The sequence below is a fragment of the Fulmarus glacialis genome, unplaced genomic scaffold, assembly GCF_000690835.1.
Source record: "Fulmarus glacialis isolate BGI_N327 unplaced genomic scaffold, ASM69083v1 scaffold41416, whole genome shotgun sequence".
Lineage (NCBI taxonomy): Eukaryota > Metazoa > Chordata > Aves > Procellariiformes > Procellariidae > Fulmarus > Fulmarus glacialis.
In genome coordinates, this window is record NW_009220756.1 from 2,144 (window position 1) to 4,992 (window position 2,849).

The 2,849-nt window shown below is 36.1% G+C and overlaps 1 protein-coding gene across 1 annotated transcript in view; it reads left to right on the forward strand.

Annotated features, from left to right (window-relative positions):
• Nucleotides 1-793: 793 nt before the first annotated feature.
• Nucleotides 794-2,849, forward strand: part of LOC104079006 (alpha-1,6-mannosylglycoprotein 6-beta-N-acetylglucosaminyltransferase A-like) — a gene marked incomplete at its 3' end in the record, with an annotated part of 4,142 nt that continues 2,086 nt past the window's right edge. Inside the window, exon 1 of the mRNA XM_009580870.1 lies at nt 794-1,184. Coding sequence (XP_009579165.1) covers nt 947-1,184 — 238 coding nt within the window. The remainder of the gene's footprint in view (nt 1,185-2,849) is intronic.

The following is a 2,849-nucleotide window of genomic DNA, read 5'->3' on the forward strand; positions in this document are numbered from 1 at the left end:
TCCTACTGTGTCTTGAAGGCCATTAGTACAATTCTTTTTCCCTAGTGTGTGAAAAGCTCTGAGAATATTAATTTTATATACAAAAGACATGTTGTAGCATGCAGAAGTATGTGTTTTGAATTCAGTTGCAAAGAGCGAACTCATTGGACTATGTTTTATGAATAAGGAGTAACTATGCATGGCAGAGGCCACACAGGAGCAAGAGGAGATTATTCCAGCCTGCTGACTGCTTGCAGTGTAAGCTAGGAGAGTGTATTGGCTTAAATAATGTAGATTTCTTTTTTTCCTCTTTACCCTTGAGGGAGTCTGATTTCCTGATCACCTATCTAGCCATATGCTGTAGCTCTTGCCAGGAACTCCGAGCAGTGTCACTGCCAGCTAAAATTACTTGTTTTCTGAGAACTGAATTATGTTGAGAATTGTCTTAAATTGCTGCACTGGCAACATCACAAAGTTTTGCGTACACACACACACACAAAAATATGTAAAAACAGCCTTACCTTGAAATTCAGTTTAGAAACCGCTTGAAGCATTGAATTTGATCCAGGTACTGAGAGGTGTTCTACATCTGCTCAGGTGCATCGCTCCCTCTTTGTTCTCTTTCAAGTGCTTTTCTCAGCTTCTTTGTGCTCTGGCTGGTGCAGTACAATGTTGATACATACAAATTAAACATTTACAAAGAAAGCATATTGTCTACTCCTATTTTGTACCAGTTAGAGTGAATACCTGGTATAGCTAGTAATAACTTCTAATACATTGTGGTAACTATGCTGCTTTTCTTTCCTCTTGCAACAGGATGGATCTGAAATACGGATATACATTGACTAAGGAGTTGGAATAAGACTGAGTCCTGCTCTGTGATATTTATATACCTGGACCATGAACTTGCTGTTTGGCTTCATGCTTTAGGAACCTTTGTAGTAACAGTGCGAAGCTGTTGGGAATCATGGCATTCTCTCCATGGAAGCTGTCTTCTCAGAAACTCGGCTTTTTTCTGGTGACTTTTGGTTTCATTTGGGGAATGATGCTTCTGCATTTTACTATTCAGCAGCAAACACAACACGAAAGCAGTTCAGTCCTGCGTGAGCAAATTTTGGATCTCAGCAAAAGATACATCAAAGCATTAGCTGAAGAAAATAAAAATGTGGTTGATGGGCCTTATGTTGGGACAGTGACAGCATATGGTAAGTGTGTGCTCTAGATTGCATTGTAATCTGATTAAGGTTTTTCTAAGTTGTCCAAACATTTTACTTCATAATGCTGCTCAATTGACAGTACTTTGCACTGTGGATTTTCTGCAGATAAAGATAGAGAAAGCAGTCTTCACTTGTAAGTGTGAAATGGGACAATTTTACATTTCCAGTCACTTGGAGATGAAGTTGTCTGCTAATTTTTACTACATCTGTCTAGTAGCTATATCTGGTATGCCTCAGGTTATTTGTTAGAACTTCATTTAAAAAAAAACTTTTTTGCTGCTTTTGAGAAACTTGAGAGGTTTTTCAGTTTGCGTGTCAGTGATCTAAGAAATTCCTTGTGGAAGAAGAACTTGCCTTACTGATAAAGTGGAGACCTGCTATGTTTATTTCTCCTTCTTTCCCATTTCCACTTCTTTGTTCAGTCAATTTACTTAACATTTAAGTTTATGTATCTGGCATAAGCTTAAATTAAGCTTAAATATATCATATTTGCCTCAGGGTAGAGAACTCTGAGAGTTTCAGTGCTTTGTTCAGCAGTAAGTTTTAATGCTTATTCTTCCATTTTGTACAACATTAGAGTTAAGTTTGTGTGCATGTGTGAGAGAAAGCATGCAGAAAAGAACAAAACATATTGCCAGAAAATATTATGAAAATAAAAATACCCAATTTCAGGTTAGGTGTACAAATAACTTTGCTTCTGTGAAGGTAAAGCTAGGTTTTGTGTAGAAATTTCAAGTTCCGTGGCTAAGAAGAATTTTAAGTTTAAAGACAAGTTTGGACAGGTGTTTTCAATTAAGGAGTTTGGAAGGATGCAAGATAATGGTAATATATTTCTTTAAAATATTAGAGGGAAAGGTGCTATGGTGAGTGAATAACACCATATTAAATAATACTTTATGAAACTGAGTAAGATAATAATTACTTAGTAAATGAGTTCGTTTGTCCTGTTTGGCATACCAAATGATTTGTTGATAGCAAATGATCAGGTTAGCTATCCAGGAATAAACACATGAATGACTAATGTTAATGATAATGGGTAGAAGTTGGTTCACTATTCTATGAAAATTAATGCCCTTGCTATTTAGCCTTTTTATTTCTTCTAATCTTATCCTCTGAGTGCTATTAGCGAGCACAGTCATGATTTCCATGTTCAAGAAAAAGTTTTAAGTTTGCTTGATTTGGCTGCTTTTACCCACCCAAAAGGTTTTCAGTTATTCCTTGATTGTGATTGCACAGCTTGTTTGCTTTTTCATTTTTTCTTTCTACCATATATTGACCTGTCAGGTAGGTGGATCAAACACTTTCCTTTTAAAAAAGTTGTAGTCCAAATATACACAGTGAGTATTAGATTTTTACAGCAGTAAACAGCTGTTTTACAAAAATTATTATGAATCTGTGCTTCTGCCCTCCCCTTCTCAAACTAGCCTCCAGCTGCTTTTTTGTTCTGGTAAGCAGTCTCTCATATCAGTGTTTCGGTATCAGTATTAAAAAATTACAATGTTTAGCCATTTTTCTCTTTATGCTCTGTGTATGCCTTTATGTATGCTATGTTTTTTCCTCATCGTTTCCTGAATTCTTTTTTACTATCTTTTTCCCTAGATTTTTTCCTCCTTCTGTACCATGGTTTTGTTCAAGTTAAATCCCTGCTCCACT